General features: G+C 47.4%; 1 protein-coding gene across 6 annotated transcripts in view; it reads right to left on the minus strand.

Annotated features, from left to right (window-relative positions):
* Positions 1–12,377, minus strand: part of LOC139275006 (uncharacterized) — a 486,480-nt gene extending 474,103 nt beyond the window's left edge. For all 6 annotated transcript variants that reach the window (XR_011595651.1, XR_011595652.1, XM_070891859.1 and 3 more), the window contains exon 1: positions 11,836–12,377. Coding sequence is in view for 4 of the 6 variants with exons in the window: in XM_070891859.1 (XP_070747960.1) it covers positions 11,836–12,159 (324 nt within the window). In the remaining 2 variants the exon portion in view is untranslated. The remainder of the gene's footprint in view (positions 1–11,835) is intronic.
* Positions 12,378–15,134: the final 2,757 nt, after the last annotated feature.

Genomic DNA, 15,134 nt, shown 5'->3' on the forward strand with positions numbered 1-15,134 from the left:
AAGGAATGTGATAGTGGTAGGGGACAGTATAGTTAGGGGGATAGATACTGTTCTCTGCAGCCGAGAGCACGAGTCCCGAAGATAGAGTTGCCTGCCCGGTGCCAGGATTAAGGACATCTCCTCTGGGCTGGAGAGAGACTTGGACTGGGAGGGAAAAGATCCAGTTGTCGTGGTCCACGTAGGTACCAACGACGTAGGTAGGACAAAGATAGAGGTTCTGCTGAGGGAGTATAAGCAGCTAGGGGCTAAATTAAAAAGTAGAAGCACAAAGGTAATAATCTCTGGATTACTACCTGAGCCACGAGTAAATATGCATAGCGTAAATAAGATCAGAGAGTTGAACGCGCGGCTCAAAGATTGGTGTGGGAGAAATGGGTTTCAATTCATGGGGCACTAGTACTGGGATACGAGGGAGCTGTTCCATCGAGACAGGCTTTACTTGAACCAGGCTGGGACCAGTCTCGAGGTGAATTGAATAACTAGGGTTGTAGATAGGGCTTTAAACTAAATACAGGTGCAGCGCCTAAAATCCGGAACCCTCGGGACTGAAGCCGTTCCAGATTCCGGGTTTTTCCAGACTTTCGACCCGTTTCTGACGTCACGAATCCAGGTTCGGGTATTTCTGGATTTCGGAACGTCAGAAAGTGGGGAGGATTCCCGCCGAGGAGCTGTTGGGGTGGTCTGGCCTCACCGAGGATGTCGTCGGGCGGGCCCCGCCGAGGAGATTGTTGTCGAGCAGGGGTCTCGCCGAGGAGGTGGTCGAGCAGGGGCGGCCCCGCCCCGCCGAGGAGGTTGTCATCGGGCGGGCCGGCCCTGCCGAGGTGGTGTTCGGGCAGGCCCCGCTGAGGAGGCCCCGAGGTCGGCAGGGTCGTCGGGTCCGGATTCCGGAACATTTTCGGATTCCGAACGACCCTGCCACCGATCATCCCAAGTCCGAAACTCCGGATTCTCGACTCTGCACCTGTAGTGGGGGTGGAGGGTGGGGTAGCGGGGAGGGATCCAGTGAGCAGAAATGTAAAAAGTCAAAGAGAAAGGAGAAGGCAAATGTGCAGGGTAGCGATAGGGGTAATGATAACCAGAGTGTGACAGGAAGGGACAGAGCGTATACACATAAGAAAGCATCAGAAAGAGTCAGAGTCAGGAAAGTTAAAAGCTCTTTATCTGAATGCACACAGCATTCCTAACAAGATGAGTTGACGGCACAAATAGAAATAAATGGGTATGATCTGATTGCCGTTAGAGATGTGGTTGCAAGGTGACCAAGGCTGAGAACTGAATATTCAGGGTTATTTGCCTTTTTGGAAGGATAAGCAGAAAGGAAAAGTGAGGTGGTGTAGCTCTGTTAATAAAAGATAAGATCAGTGCAGTAGTGAAAAATGACATTGGCTCAGAGGATCATGATGTAGAATCAGTTTGGGTAGAGATAAGAAATAATAAGGGAAGTAAGTCACTGGTGAGAGTGGTCTATAGGCCCCCTAACAGTAGCCACACTGTGGGACAGGGTATAAATCAAGAAATAATGGAAGCTTGTAAGAAAGGTACGGCAATAATCATGTGCAATTTTAATCTTCATAATAATTGGACAAATCAAGTTGGCAAAGGTAGCCTGGAAGAGTTCATAGTGTCTGTGGAATGGTTTCTTCAAAAAATACATTGTGGAACCAACCAGGGAGCAGGCTATTTTCAATCTGGTAATGTATAATGAGTTTGGATTAATTAATGATCTCTTAGTGAAAGATCCTCTTGGGAAGAGTGATCATAGCATGGTGGAATTTCAAATTCAGTTTGAGGGTGGAGAAGCTAGGTCTCAAACTCAAGTCCTGAACTTAAATACCGGCAAATACAAAAGGTATGAAGGCAGAGTTGGCTAATAGGATAATAGATTAAAGGGTAAGACGGTAGAAAAACAATGACAAACATTTAAGGAGATATTTCAGAATTCTCAGCAAAGATATATTCCAGTGAGAAAGAAAGACTCCAAGAGAACGATAAACCTAGCTAAAGTAAAGTTGGTCGCTTAGAGGATGAGACTGGGGAAATTAATAATGGGAAATGGGGAAATGGCAGAGATTTTGAACAAATATTTTGTATCTGTCTTCACGGCAGAAGACTCTAAAAGCCTCCCAATAATGGATCAGCAAGGGCTATTGTGGGAGAGGAACTTAAAACAAACACTATCACTTGAGCAAAAAGTACTAGGCAAACTAATGGGACTAAGGGTGGACAAGTCCCCTGGACCTGATGGCCTGCATCCTAGGGTCTTAAAAGAGATAGTGGATGCAATCTACCAAAATTCCATGGATTCTGGAGAGGTCCCAGCGGGTTGGAAAACCGCAAATGGAATGCCCTCATGTAAAGAAGGAGGGAGACAGAAAGTAGGAAACCATGAACCAGTTAGCCTAACATCTGCCATTTGGAAAATGCTGGAGTCCATTATTAAGGAAGTAGTAGACATTTAGAAAATTATAATGCAGTCAAGCAGAGTCAACATGGTTTTATGAAAGGGAAATCATGTTTGACAAATTTGCTGGAGTTCTTTGAGGATGTCACGAGCAGGGTGGATAAAGGGGAAACAGTAGATGTTATGTATTTGGATTTCCAGAAGGCATTTGATAAGGTGCCACATAAAAGGTTACTGCACAAGAGCTCACGGGATTGGAGGTAATATATTAGCATGGATAGAGGATTGGCTAACAGAAAACAGAGAGTTGAGGATAAATGGGTCATTTTCAGGTTGGCAAACTGTAACTAGTGGGGTGCCACAGGGATCAGTGCTGGGGCCTCAACTATTTACAATCAATATTAATGACTTGGATGAAGGAACCGAGTGTAATGTAGTCTAATTTGCTCATGACACAAAGATAGGTGGGAAAGCAAGTTGTGAGGAGGATGCAAAGAATCTGAAAAGGGATATAGATAGGCTAAGTGAGTGGGCAAAAATTTGGCAAATGGAGTATAATGTGGGAAAATGTGAGATTATCGACTTTGGTAGGAAAAATAAAAAAGCAAATTATTTAAATGGGGAGATTACAAAATGCTGCAGTACAGAGGGATCTGGGGGTCCTTGTACATGAAACACAAAGAGTTAGCATGCAGGCACAGCAACTAATTAGGAAGGCAAATGCAATGTTGGCTTTATTGCAAGTGGGATGGAGTGTAAAAGTAGGGAAGTCCTCCTACAACTGTACAGGATGTTGGTGAGATCACACCTGGAGTACTGTGTACAGTTTTGGTCTCTTTATTTAAGGAGGGACATACTTGCATTGGAAGCAGTTCAGAGAAGGTTCATGAGGTTGAGTCCTGAGATGAAGGTGTTGTCATATGAAGTTAAGCAGTTTGGGCCTATACTCATTGGAGTTTAGAAAACTGAGAAGTGATCTTATTGAAACATATATGATACTGAAGGGGCTCGACAAGGTAGATGCAGAGAGGATGTTTCCACTCATGGGGGAATCTAGAACTAGGGGGCATAGTTAAGAATAAGGGGTTGCCCATTTAAAATGAGGAGGAATTTCTTCTGAGGGTCGTAAATCTTTGGAATTCTGTTCCCCAGAGTGCTGTGGAGGCTGGATCATTGAACATATTTGCAGTGTAGATAGACAGGTTTCTGAATGATAAGGGAGTCAAGGGTTATGGGGAGAGGGCAGGGAAGTGGAGTTGAGGCCAAGATCAGATCAGCCATGATTTTATTGAATGGAGGAGCAGGCTCGAGGGGTCAAATGGCCTACTCCTGCTCCTATTTCTTACGTTCTTATGAATTGGAGGGGGTTGAGGTAGAGGAACAGGTCTGTGTGGGAATTCATAGAAAGGGTCAGAGTCCAACTTCACTTTCCTATTCATTATCATCCTCCTGATGATCAAAATAGTTGACAAGGAGATAGTGATCTCATTGCAGTTGTTCCTCCTAATCATCATCAGCACCACCACCACTTTCCTCCACCTCTGCCCTATCCTATGACCAACCCCTCCCCCCTCTCCCTCCCAGTTACTGTGGTGGATCTGCAGGTAGAAGTCACAAATGGTTGAGCTGAAACTCTTGGGTTTAAAAACACGAGGAGGGGGTGGAAAATTCTGTCTGTGTAGTGCTGCACGTGTAGTGCAGGGCGGCAGTGCACGTATTCCGTCACAAACCTGGAGAGGGCAATGCGCCATCGCCATTTTCCACACGAAGAGAGTAGTGCTTCCACAGTACTAACTTAATTGATACTTTTTGATGAGTTAACAGAGAGGGCTGATGAGGGCAATGCAGTTAATGTGGTGTACATGGACTTCCAAAAGGCGCATGGAATAAAAGGGACAGCATGGATACAAAATTGGCTAAGTGAAGGAAGCAGAGAGATGAGGTGAACGGTTGTTTCTCGGACTGGAGGAAGGTATGCAGTGGTGTTCCCCAGAGGTCAGTACTAGGACCACTGATTTTCTTGATATATATTAATGACTTGGACTAGGGTGTACAGGGCACAATTTCAAAATTTGTAGATGACACAAAATTTGGAAGTATAGTGAACAGTGAGGAGGATAGTGAGAGACTTCAAGAAGGCAGACAGGCTGGTGCAATGGGTTCACATTACCTGAAAGGATGGTAGAGGCAGAAACCCTCATCACATTTAAACATTACTCAAATGTGCACATATAGGGCTCAATTTTCCCCAGTATTTGCTCCCTTTTTTTTGGAGTAGGCTGCTTTTTCTGGCCTAACTTAAAAATCCCCAGTTTTCCCAATCAATTTGCACCAGCATAACTCACTTAAGTTAAGTTTTTTTGGGTAAGTTCTTTTTTCTCAAAAGGGGGCGTTACCAGCCACCTACTCACATTCTGGCCATTAAGGAAACTTTGGCCAGCTAATAGTTACTCTATTTCTGCTTAAGCCAGCGTATGTGGCCACTCGAGAAAACCCTTGCGGAGAGTTAAAGAAATCGGCGCAAGTAAGTACATCGGAGACCATTCGGCCTGGGATAGGGGCGGGAAGCGGAGAGGACGTGAGCCCGAACCAACCAAGTCTTAGGGAACAGACTTGCAAAACCATCCTGCCTTCGCACGATTAAAATAAGAAGAAATAAAAAATTAAAGTCCTACCTTCCGGATCGAACTCCAATTCACCTTTCTGCACTCGGCACGGGAAGGCAGCGGGTTGGTGCAGGAGGCCACTCGGCCTGGTCTAGGGTCGGGAGAACGCACTGGGAAGCCACTCGGCCTGGGCTAGGGGCGGGAGAACGCACTGGGCGGCAACTCGGCCTGGGCTAGGGGCGGGAGAATGCACTGGGAGGCCACTCGGCCTGGGCTAGGGGCGGGAGAATGCACTGGGAGGCCACTCGGCCTGGGCTAGGGGCGGGAGGGAGCAATTCAACAGAGAGGCTGGTTTGGAAGAAGAGGAACTTTGTGGTCTGCAGCCTGTGTGTGCGTCGTTGAGGTGTGAGTCCAGGGTCGGTGGGAGGCCTATAAAGGCCACGAGATCAGCAGTCGGGAGGTGCGACGCTGAGGCGTGAGTCTGGGGTCGGTGGGAGGCCTATAAAGGCCAGGAGATCAGCAGTCGGGAGGTGCGACGCTGAGGCGTGAGTCCGGGGTCGGCGAGAGGCCTATAAAGGCCGCGAGATCAGCAGTCGGGATGTGCGTCGCTGAGGCGTGCTTGTGCAGCTACAGGGAGAAGGGAAAAAAGTAGAAAGAAACAGAAAGGTGATGTCACTGCCAAGGGGGTAAGTGATTGGCTGGTGATTGGTGAGTAGTTTTTCTTTTTTCTCTTCTATAACAGTGAGTAAACTTTCGCATTGTTGTTGCCAATTTAAGTGTATCTAAGGGTTAAGTCATGGCAGGAGAGCTCGGTCACGTGATATGCTCCTCCTGTACCATGTGGGAACTCAGGGACACTTCTGTGTCCCTGACGACTACATGTCTGGGAAGTGTATCCGCCTCCAGCTCCTGACGGTCCGCGTTGCGGAATTGTAGCTGAGGGTGGATTCACTCTGGAGCATCCACAATGCTGAGAATGACGTGAGTAGCACGTGTAGCGAGTTGGTCTTACCGCAGGTGAAGGGTCCACAGCCAGATAGGGGATGGAAGACCAGCAGGAAGAGCAGTGCAAGGAAGGTAGTGCAGGCGTCCCCTGCAGCCATCCCCCTTCAAAACAGATACACCGCTTTGAGTACTGTTGAGGGGGATGATTCATCAGGGGAGGGCAGCAGCAGCCACGTTCATGGCACCGTGGCTGGCTCTGCTGCACAGGAGGGCAGGAAAAAGAGTGGGAGAGCGATGGTGATAGGGGATTCAATTGTAAGGGGAATAGATAGGGGTTTCTGCGGCCGCAACCGAGACTCCAGGATGGTATGTTGCCTCCCTGGTGCAAGGGTTAAGGATGTCTCTGAGCGGGTACAGGACATTCTGAAAAGGGAGGGTAAACAGCCAGTTGTCGTGGTGCACATTGGTACCAACGACATTGGTAAAAAAAGGGATGAGGTCCTTCGAAACGAATTTAAGGAGCTAGGAGCTAAATTAAAACGTAGGACCTCAACAGTAGTAATCTCGGGATTGCTACCAGTGCCACGTGCTAGTCAGAGTAGGAATCGCAGGATAGCTCAGATGAATACGTGGCTTGAGCAGTGGTGCAGCAGGGAGGGATTCAAATTCCTGGGGCATTGGAACCGGTTCTGGGGGAGGTGGGACCAGTACAAACTGGACGGCCTGCACCTGGGCAGGACCGGAACCAATGTCCTGGGGGAGTGTTTGCTAGTGCTGTTGAGGAGGAGTTAAACTAATATGGCAGGGGGAGAGGAACCAATGCAGGGAGACAGAGGGAAACAAAATGGAGACAGAAGCAAAAGACAGAAAGGAGATGAGTAAAAGTGGAGGACAGAGAAACCTAAGGCAAAAAACAAAAAGGGCCACTGTACAGCAAAATTCTAAAGGGTCAAAGTGTAATAAAAAGGCAAGCATGAAAGCTCGGTGCCTCAATGCGAGGAGTATTCGGAACCCAGGAGAGGGCTCTGAGCTAGTTAGAGTGGGTGAGAGCTCAGATCAACAGGACCCCAAGAAAGAATGCAAAAGGCAGGAGGCAACAGAGCAGAGTCGCACTGGGGTAAGTGTAAACCACAAGGTGATAGGAAGGGACAATATGTATGAATATAAAGGGGCTGCAGGAGGGGTCAAAACTAAAAATCATGGTTTAAAAACTAGTATTAAAACACTCTACCTAAACACACGCAGCATTCGAAATAAAGTAAATGAGTTGACGGCACAAATCATTACAAATGGGTATGATTTGGTGGCCATTACAGAAACGTGGTTGCAGTGTGGCCAACACTGGGAATTAAACATACAGGGGTACCTGACAATTCGGAAAGATAGACAAGAAGGGAAAGGAGGTGGGGTAGCTATGTTAATAAAGGATGATATCAGGGCAGTTGAGAGAGACGATATTGGCTCTAACGAACAAAATTTTGAATCATTGTGGGTGGAGATTAGAGATAGTAAGGGGAAAAAGTCACTGGTGGGGGCAGTTTATAGGCCCCCAAATAATAACTTCACGGTGGGGCAGGCAATAATCAAGGGAACAATGGAGGCATGTGAAAAAGGAACGGCAGTAATCATGGGGGATTTTAACCTACATATCGATTGGTCAAATCAAATCGCACAGGGTAGCCTGGAGGAGGAATTAATAGAATGCATACGGGATTCTTTCTTAGAACAGTATGTTACAGAACCTACAAGGGAGAAAGCTATCTTAGATCTGGTCCTGTGTAATGAAACAGGAATAATAAAACGATCTCCTAGTAAAAGATCCTCTCGGAATGAGTGATCACAGTATGGTTGAATTTGTAATACAGATTGAGGGTGAGGAAGTAGTGTCTCAATCGAGCGTACTATGCTTAAACAACGGGGACTACAATGGGATGAGGGCAGAGTTGGCTAAAGTAGACTGGGAACACAGACTAAACGGTGGCACAATTGAGGAACAGTGGAGGACTTTTAAGGAGCTCTTTCATAGTGCTCAACAAAAATATATTCCAGTGAAAAAGAAGGGCAGTAAGAGAAGGGATAACCAGCCGTGGATAACCAAGGAAATAAAGGAGAGTATCAAATTAAAAACCAATGCGTATAAGGTGGCCAAGGTTCGTGGGAAACTTTTAAATGACAGCAAAGAATGACTAAGAAAGCAATAAAGAAAGGAAAGATAGATTACGAAAGTAAACTTGCGCAAAACATAAAAACAGATAGTAAAAGCTTTTACCGATATATAAAACGGAAAAGAGTGACTAAAGTAAATGTTGGTCCCTTAGAAGATGACAAGGGGGGTTTAATAATGGGAAATGTGGAAATGGCTGAGACCTTAAACAATTATTTTGCTTTGGTCTTCACAGTGGAAAACACAAAAACCATGCCAAAAATTGCTGGTCACGGGAATGTGGGAAGGGAGGACCTTGAGATAATCAATATCACTCGGGGGATAGTGCTGGACAGGCTAATGGGACTCAAGGTAGACAAGTCCCCTGGTCCTGATGAAGTGCATCCCAGGGTATTAAAAGAGATGGCGGAAGTTATAGCAGATGCATTCGTTATAATCTACCAAAATTCTCTGGACTCTGGGGAGGTACCAGCAGATTGGAAAGCAGTTAATGTAACGCCTCTGTTTAAAAAAGGGGGCAGACAAAAGGCAGGTAACTATAGGCCAGTTAGTTTAACATCTGTAGTGGGGAAAATGCTTGAAACTATCATTAAGGAAGAAATAGCGGGACATCTAGATAGGAATAGTGCAATCAAGCAGACGCAACATGGATTCATGAAGGGGAAATCATATTTAACTAATTTACTGGAATTCTTTGATATAACGAGCATGGTGGATAGAGGTGTACCGATGGATGTGGTGTATTTAGATTTCCAAAAGGCATTCGATAAGGTGCCACACTAAAGGTTACTGCAGAAGACAAAGGTACGCGGAGTCAGAGGAAATGTATTAGCACGGATCGAGAATTGGCTGGCTAACAGAAAGCAGAGAGCCGGGATAAATGGGTCTTTTTCAGGTTGGAAATCGGTGGTTAGTGGTGTGCCACAGGGATCAGTGCTGGGACCACAACTGTTTACAATATACATAGATGACCTGGAAGAGGGGACAGAGTGTAGTGTAACAAAATTTGCAGATGACACAAAGATTAGTGGGAAAGCGGGTTGTGTAGAGGACACAGAGAGGCTGCAAGGAGATTTGGATAGGTTAAGCGAATGGGCTAAGGTTTGGCAGATGGAATACAATGTCGGAAAGTGTGAGGTCATCCACCTTGGGGAAAAAAAACAGTAAAAGGGAATATTATTTGAATGGGGAGAAATTACAACATGCTGTGGTGCAGAGGGACCTGGGGGTCCTTGTGCATGAAACTCTTAGTTTGCAGGTGCAGCAGGTAATCAGGAAGGCAAATGGAATGTTGGCCTTCATTGCGAAAGGGATGGAGTACAAAAGCAGGGAGGTCTTGCTGCAACTGTATAAGGTATTGGTAAGGCCGCACCTGGAGTACTGCGTGCAGTTTTGGTCACCTTACTTAAGGAAGGATATACTAGCTTTGGAAGGGGTACAGAGATGATTCACTAGGCTGATTCAAGAAATGAGGGGGTTACCTTATGATGATAGATTGAGTAGACTGGGTCTTTACTCCTTGGAGTTCAGAAGGATGAGGGGTGATCTTATAGAAACATTTAAAATCATGAAAGGGATAGACAAGATAGAGGCAGAGAGGTTGTTTCCATTGGTGGGGGAGACTAGAACTAGGGGGCACAGTCTCAAAATACGGAGGAGCCAATTTAAAACCGAGTTGAGAAGGAATTTCTTCTCCCAGAGGGTTGTGAATCTGTGGAATTCTCTGCCCAAGGAAGCAGTTGAGGCTGGCTCATTGAATGTTTTCAAGTCAAAGATAGATTTTTAATCAATAAGGGAATTAAGGGTTACGGGGAGAGGGCGGGTAAGTGGAGCTGAGTCCACGACCAGATCAGCCATGATCTTATTGAATGGCGGAGCAGGCTCGAGGGGCTAGATGGCCTTCTCCTGTTCCTAATTCTTATGTTCTTATGAGTCCTCAGCATGGTCAGCAAGACCAATCGGAAAAACTGCTACAGGTCAATAGAAGAAAGCAAGTCCAGCCCATAATGAGGTCAGCTCCACCAGGACATGCCATAACAAAGTGCAAGCAGCATAAAAATGCGATGAGGGACATGTATAATTTATAGAATAGAAAAATTACGACACAGCAGGCCATTCAGCCCATTGTGTCCAGTTGAAAAAGAACTACCCAGCCTAATCCTACCTTCCAGCACTAGGTCCGTAGCCCTGTAGCTCACAGCTCTTTGTGCACATCCAAGTAATTTTTAAATGCTCTGAGGGTTTCTGCCTCCACTATCCATTCAGACAGTGAGTTCCAGACCCCCACCATGCTCTGGGTGATCTTTTTTCTCATCTTCCCTCTAATCCTTCTGCAAAGGGAATTAGATCCTTCCTAGCCACTCCATCTAGGCCCCTCATAATTTTAGACACCTCAATTAAATCTCCCCTCACCCTCCTTTGTTCCAGAGAAAACAACCCCAGCCTATTCAATCTTTCCTCAGTTAAAATTTTCCAGTCCTGGCAACATCCTCATAAATCTCCTCTGTACTCTCTAATCTTTCCTGTAATGTGGTGACCAGAACTGTACACAGTACTCAAGCTGGGGCCTAACTAATGTTGTATACAGGTCTGTGGTTAACTTATTCTTCTGCTCGAACTGTGGGTTGCTTGTGTGAATGCACGAACTATGAAGAACTTTATAGTGCTGCTTCAGCATTTAAAAGGCTGCAGCGGTATTTAAATGGCTGTATTCTGAGTTGAACAGGAAGCATATGTGACTGTACATGAAGATTGCAGTGAAATAGAGTCAACGTATGTCAGCGAGCACAGGGACGATGGATGAACGGGACATGGTACGGCTTCGGATACGGACAGCAGAATTCTGCATGAACTTAAGTTTATGGAGGGTGGAAAATAGGAACTCAGTCAGGAGCGCGTTGGAATAGTCAAGTCTGGAGGCATCAAAAGCATGGTGAGGGTTTCAGCAGATGAGCAGAAGCAGGGCGGAGTTACGCAAGTGGAAATAGACGGTCTTAGTGATGGCATGGATATGTAGCCAGAAGCTCATCTCAGGGTCAAAAACAACATCAAGTTTGCGAACAGACTGGTGCAGCCTCAGACAGTTGCCAGGGAGAGGAATGGAGTCAGTGGCTAAGGAACGCAGTTGTGGTAGGGATTGAAGATATTGGCCTGAATTTTAAATATTTGGCAGGTTGGGAGCCAGGTACTCGAAAGCGGTCAGGAAACATGGGAGAACAGGAATCCCGCAGGTCTTTCCGAATTTAACAGATTATGAGGCTGGCTGGCTGTGGGCGGGTAGACCCATGGCACTAGGCCGCAGAGAGGAGGGAGGGATCACTGGGGGCCTGGAGGAGGAGTGGGGGAAGAAATCAGCATTGATTGGGGCTGAAGTGCCAATTCAGGGTCCAAAGAAGCAAGGGTGGGGTCAGGCACAATCGTGGGTCAGAGTAGCAAGGGAATGGAGGGATTCAGGAATGATCGGGGGCCAGAGGAGCATGGGGGTGGTGGGATAGGGGACAGGTGAGCATCGGAGGGCCAGGTGAGCATCAGAGGGAGATGAGTAACATGGGGGTGGGGTTTGGTGAGTGGCCTTGTGGCAGATCGGAGGCCTCGTTGTGGGGGTGGGGTGGAGCCTCCTATCGCAGAGGATGGGTTCAGCAGAGATGCTAGATCCAGAAGGCAAATGTAATGGGGTCCAGTGCTTCCTAGCAAAATAAAGCCCAACCCCATACACGCACCTGGTGACACGTGGAGTGAGGCGAATCGGATATAGCCGGCTTCAGCGACGCCATTGAATGTTTTTGCTTCCACTCCTTCCACCAGTAAATCAGGTACATGCAGACCACCATGATCTGCATGAGGAAGCTCACAAATAACAGACACAGCATCACCAAGGTGATGATGCCCATGTACGTGCTGCGCAGGAACGTCACAGTCTCAAAGAATCCGATGCCGAATAGATAGTGGAAGAATGATTCTGGCGGCGGCGGAGGACTGGCCCACCATGTCGAGTAGAAATCGCTGGTCATTTCCATAAAGTCGTCGAACATGTCCTCAAACATGGTCGGCAGACCGACACCGCGCCTGAGCGCGCCTGCTCAAGGAAGACGACCGAGATAAAACAAGAGAGAATAGAGAATAATATACAAGAAACAAAGAAGAACACAAAACTGTTGATAAATTAACAAATTTGCTCCAATAAAAAGCACGTCCGCAGTCAGTGCAATACTGTCAGCGATAAAAGCCGCTGGCGGCGCGGCCCGGCTGCCGCCGGCCTCACTGACTATTGTTGGGTCACAGCAGGCAGCCTGTCCGGGTTATCCCATCAGCGGCGGGGGGGAGGGGGGGTGCGGGGGGCTGGGCTGTCTAGAAAATACATTTTATAACAATGTTCAAAAATAGAGGGGGAAATAATGGAAGGTATTAAAAAGAATAACCATCTATTCACTTTGGTACTTCAGATGTAGTGTTTTTTTTAATTTTAAAAAAGTAACGGCGCAATTTCTGCCCTTTGCTATCCGATAGGCAAGGCCATTGTGTGACGCTCTGTAAACGCGTTGCTTGGTGATATTTGACGCAGTGAGAAACACGTGCCGGAGCGTGGCTCGCGAGCTTGGTGGGTTGGCGGGTAAACTTCGCCAGGAAGCTGCTGGGTACATGCAGAAACTGCAGATAAAACACTTATCGTCAAAGCTGTTGGCATTGCACTAATGTTTACAACAGATAGTAATGGCAGATTAAAATGGTGAAACAATGTTTCTTAACGAATTATTTTTAAGATTGGCATATAGGTAACAGAAGTTCAAAGCTGAAATGAGTATTTGTCATTACCAATAACTTCGGTGCAGGGGCATTGTAATCTTTTCTTTAGAACATCACTAACAAACACACTACACAAAATGGCTCCAATACATATAATGTGACTACATCACATGACCCTTTTCTTATCTACTCGCAGTAGTTGCATTACTACAGTAGTCCACTAGGTAGAGCTATATTACACTTTGCCCTCCTTAATGAAGAAGTAATCATAAAATAATCATCCTACATAACTTGCATGGTTATACACAACAAAAGATATGGACTTATTTTGCCATATTTACCAATCAAACTTAACCACTGGTTTTCTGTTTCGAAGAGGATACATACCTTCGCTCTCGAACAGAATTTTCTGAACTTGATTTTGAAATTAGACTCATTCTCGGCTAAGCCCAAGGAGAGTTTTTCTCCAAGGGCAACCCTTGATTGACATTTTGACTCTTTACAACTTCAGACTGTTTGTCTACCTAACTCGGACTCAGACTTAAATTCTGACTTTGTCTTGAATTTGTATCTCGTACATCTGTAGGATTTTCTACTGGTACTCTACTCGTAACAAGACTATCTGACTCATCAGAAATAATCAAATCATTCCAACTTTCAACTCCTTCCACATCTGTAGGTAAAATACGATCAATGTGAACAACCCTAACCCATCCATGATCAAACATCTTGACCAAATATGTGCGAGAGCCACACATCTTCACTACTTCCAAGAGGCGGGAGTTCCTGGCGTTGGTGAGGCCTATAAAAGGCCCAGCGGTAGCGAGAGGCGTCGGCAGTCCGAGAGGCGGGAGTTCCTGGCGTTGGTGAGGCCTATAAAAGGCCCAGCGGCAGCGAGAGGCGGCAGCAGTCCGAGAGGCGGGAGTTCCTGCCGTTGGTGAGGCCTATAAAAGGCACGGCGGCAGTCCAAGAGGCGGGAGTTCCTGGCGTTGGTGAGGCCCATAAAAGGCCCAGCGGCAGCGTGAGGTGGCGGCAGTCCGAGAGGCGGGAGTTCCTGCCGTTGGTGAGGCCCATAAAAGGCCCAGCGGCAGCGAGAGACGGCGGCAGTCCGAGAGGCGGGAGTTCCTGGCGTTGGTGAGGCCTATAAAGGCCCAGGGGCAGCGTGAGGCGGCGGCAGTCCGAGAGGCGGGAGTTCCTGGCGTTGGTGAGGCCTATAAAAGGCCCAGCGGCAGCGTGAGGCGGCGGCAGTCCGAGAGGCGGGAGTTCCTGGCGTTGGTGAGGCCTATAAAAGGCCCAGCGGCAGCGTGAGGCGGCGGCAGTCCGAGAGGCGGGAGTTCCTGGCGTTGGTGAGGCCTATAAAAGGCCCAGCGGCAGCGTGAGGCGGCGGCAGTCCGAGAGGCGGGAGTTCCTGGCGTTGGTGAGGCCTATAAAAGGCCCAGCGGCAGCGTGAGGCGTACCTGTGCAGCTGCAGCAGGGAGAGAGGGCAAAAAGGAAGTAGAAAGAAATCGAGGGGTGACGTCACAGCCAAGAGGGTAAGTGATTGGCTGGTGATTGGTGAGTAGTTTTTCTTTTTTCTCTTCTATGTCAGTGAGTGACTTTTAGCATTGTTGTTGCCAATTTGGGTGTATCTAGGGGTTGAGTCATGGCAGGAGAGCTCGGTCAGGTGTTATGCTCCTCCTGTACCATGTGGGAACTCAGGGATGACTCCAGTGTCCCTGACGACTATGTGTGCAGGAAGTGTATCCACCTCCAGCTCCTGACGGTCCGCGTGGATTCACTCTGGAGCATCCACGATGCTGAGAATGACGTGAGTATCATGTGTAGCGAGTTGGTCGTACCGCAGGGAAAGGGTCCACAGCCAGATAGGGAATGGAAGACCAACAGGAAGAGCAGTGCAAGGAAGGTAGTGCAGGAGTCCCCTGTGGTCATCCCCCTGCAAAACAGATATACTGCTTTGGGTACTGTTGAGGGGCATGACTCATCAGGGGAGGGCAGCAGCAGCCAAGTTCATGGCACCGTGGCTGGCTCTGTTGCACAGGAGGGCAGGAAAAAGAGTGGGAGAGCGATAGTGATAGGGGATTCAATTGTAAGGGGAATAGATAGGTGTTTCTGCGACCACAACCGAGACTCCAGGATGGTATGTTGCCTCCCTGGTGCAAGGGTCAAGGATAGAAACATAGAAACATAGAAAATAGGTGCAGGAGTAGGCCATTTGGCCCTTCGAGCCTGCACCGCCATTCAATATGATCATGGCTGATCATTCCCTCAGTACCCC

This window comes from Pristiophorus japonicus, chromosome 10, assembly GCF_044704955.1.
Source record: "Pristiophorus japonicus isolate sPriJap1 chromosome 10, sPriJap1.hap1, whole genome shotgun sequence".
NCBI lineage: Eukaryota > Metazoa > Chordata > Chondrichthyes > Pristiophoridae > Pristiophorus > Pristiophorus japonicus.